We start from the raw sequence: 737 nt of genomic DNA on the forward strand, positions 1-737 counted from the left end.
TCGCGACGGCGGCGGCGGCGGCGGCGGTGACGACGGCAGCGTCGGCGTCAGGCTCGAGGACGACGACGGCGTCGGCGGTGTTGTCTTCAGCTACGGCGACGTTACTACTTGAGGTGGTAACGCCGCGGGATGCGACCACGACGGCGACGCTAGGGACGTCGTCGTTACTCGTAACAAGTCGCTGACGCCTCCTCTTCTTCTTCTTGCGTCTCGCGACGCGGCAGGTGGCGGCGGCAGTCGAGGAGGTGGTGGAGGTGGTGGTAGTAGCTACGGAGGCAGCGGTGGCAGTGACAGCGGCAGCGGCAGCGGCGATGCTCGCGGCGGAGCCGAGCCGAGCGGACGAGCGTAAACGGGACGAATCCAGGGCTATATCCTCGTCGGCTCGTGCGCGCGTGTCGTCCATGCACGCGCGCGGGCCAGTAGGGAAGGATGCGGCGTACACACGCGGCAAGATACGTAGACGGCGATGAACGAAGATAACAAACAATAATGACGACGATTACGATTGATGGTTGATTGACGCTGACGATGCGCGCCAAGGACAACAACGGAACTCTCTTTAGGCTCTCCGCGTCTGCTCCGGACGGCCGGGCAGAGGAGAGTACGAGTGAAGAGGAAAACGGAGCGGAGTACTGAAGTAGTAAAGCGGAGAGAAACGCGCACGCACGCACACACACGCTCCGGCGGTGTGGTGCTACTCGCGCGCGTCGCGGCCACCACGGGGCCTTCGGCTCCGC

General features: G+C 64.3%; 1 protein-coding gene across 1 annotated transcript in view; it reads right to left on the reverse strand.

Annotated features, from left to right (window-relative positions):
* The window catches only part of LOC108694234, a 3,385-nt gene extending 2,704 nt beyond the window's left edge, over positions 1-681 (reverse strand). Inside the window, exon 1 of the mRNA XM_018203598.1 lies at positions 8-681. Within this exon, the coding sequence (XP_018059087.1) occupies positions 8-403 (396 nt within the window). The 5' untranslated portion in view covers positions 404-681. The remainder of the gene's footprint in view (positions 1-7) is intronic.
* Between the last annotated feature and the right edge of the window lie 56 nt (positions 682-737).

Source organism: Atta colombica, unplaced genomic scaffold (assembly GCF_001594045.1).
Source record: "Atta colombica isolate Treedump-2 unplaced genomic scaffold, Acol1.0 scaffold12, whole genome shotgun sequence".
In the NCBI taxonomy this organism is placed as follows: Eukaryota; Metazoa; Arthropoda; class Insecta; order Hymenoptera; family Formicidae; genus Atta; species Atta colombica.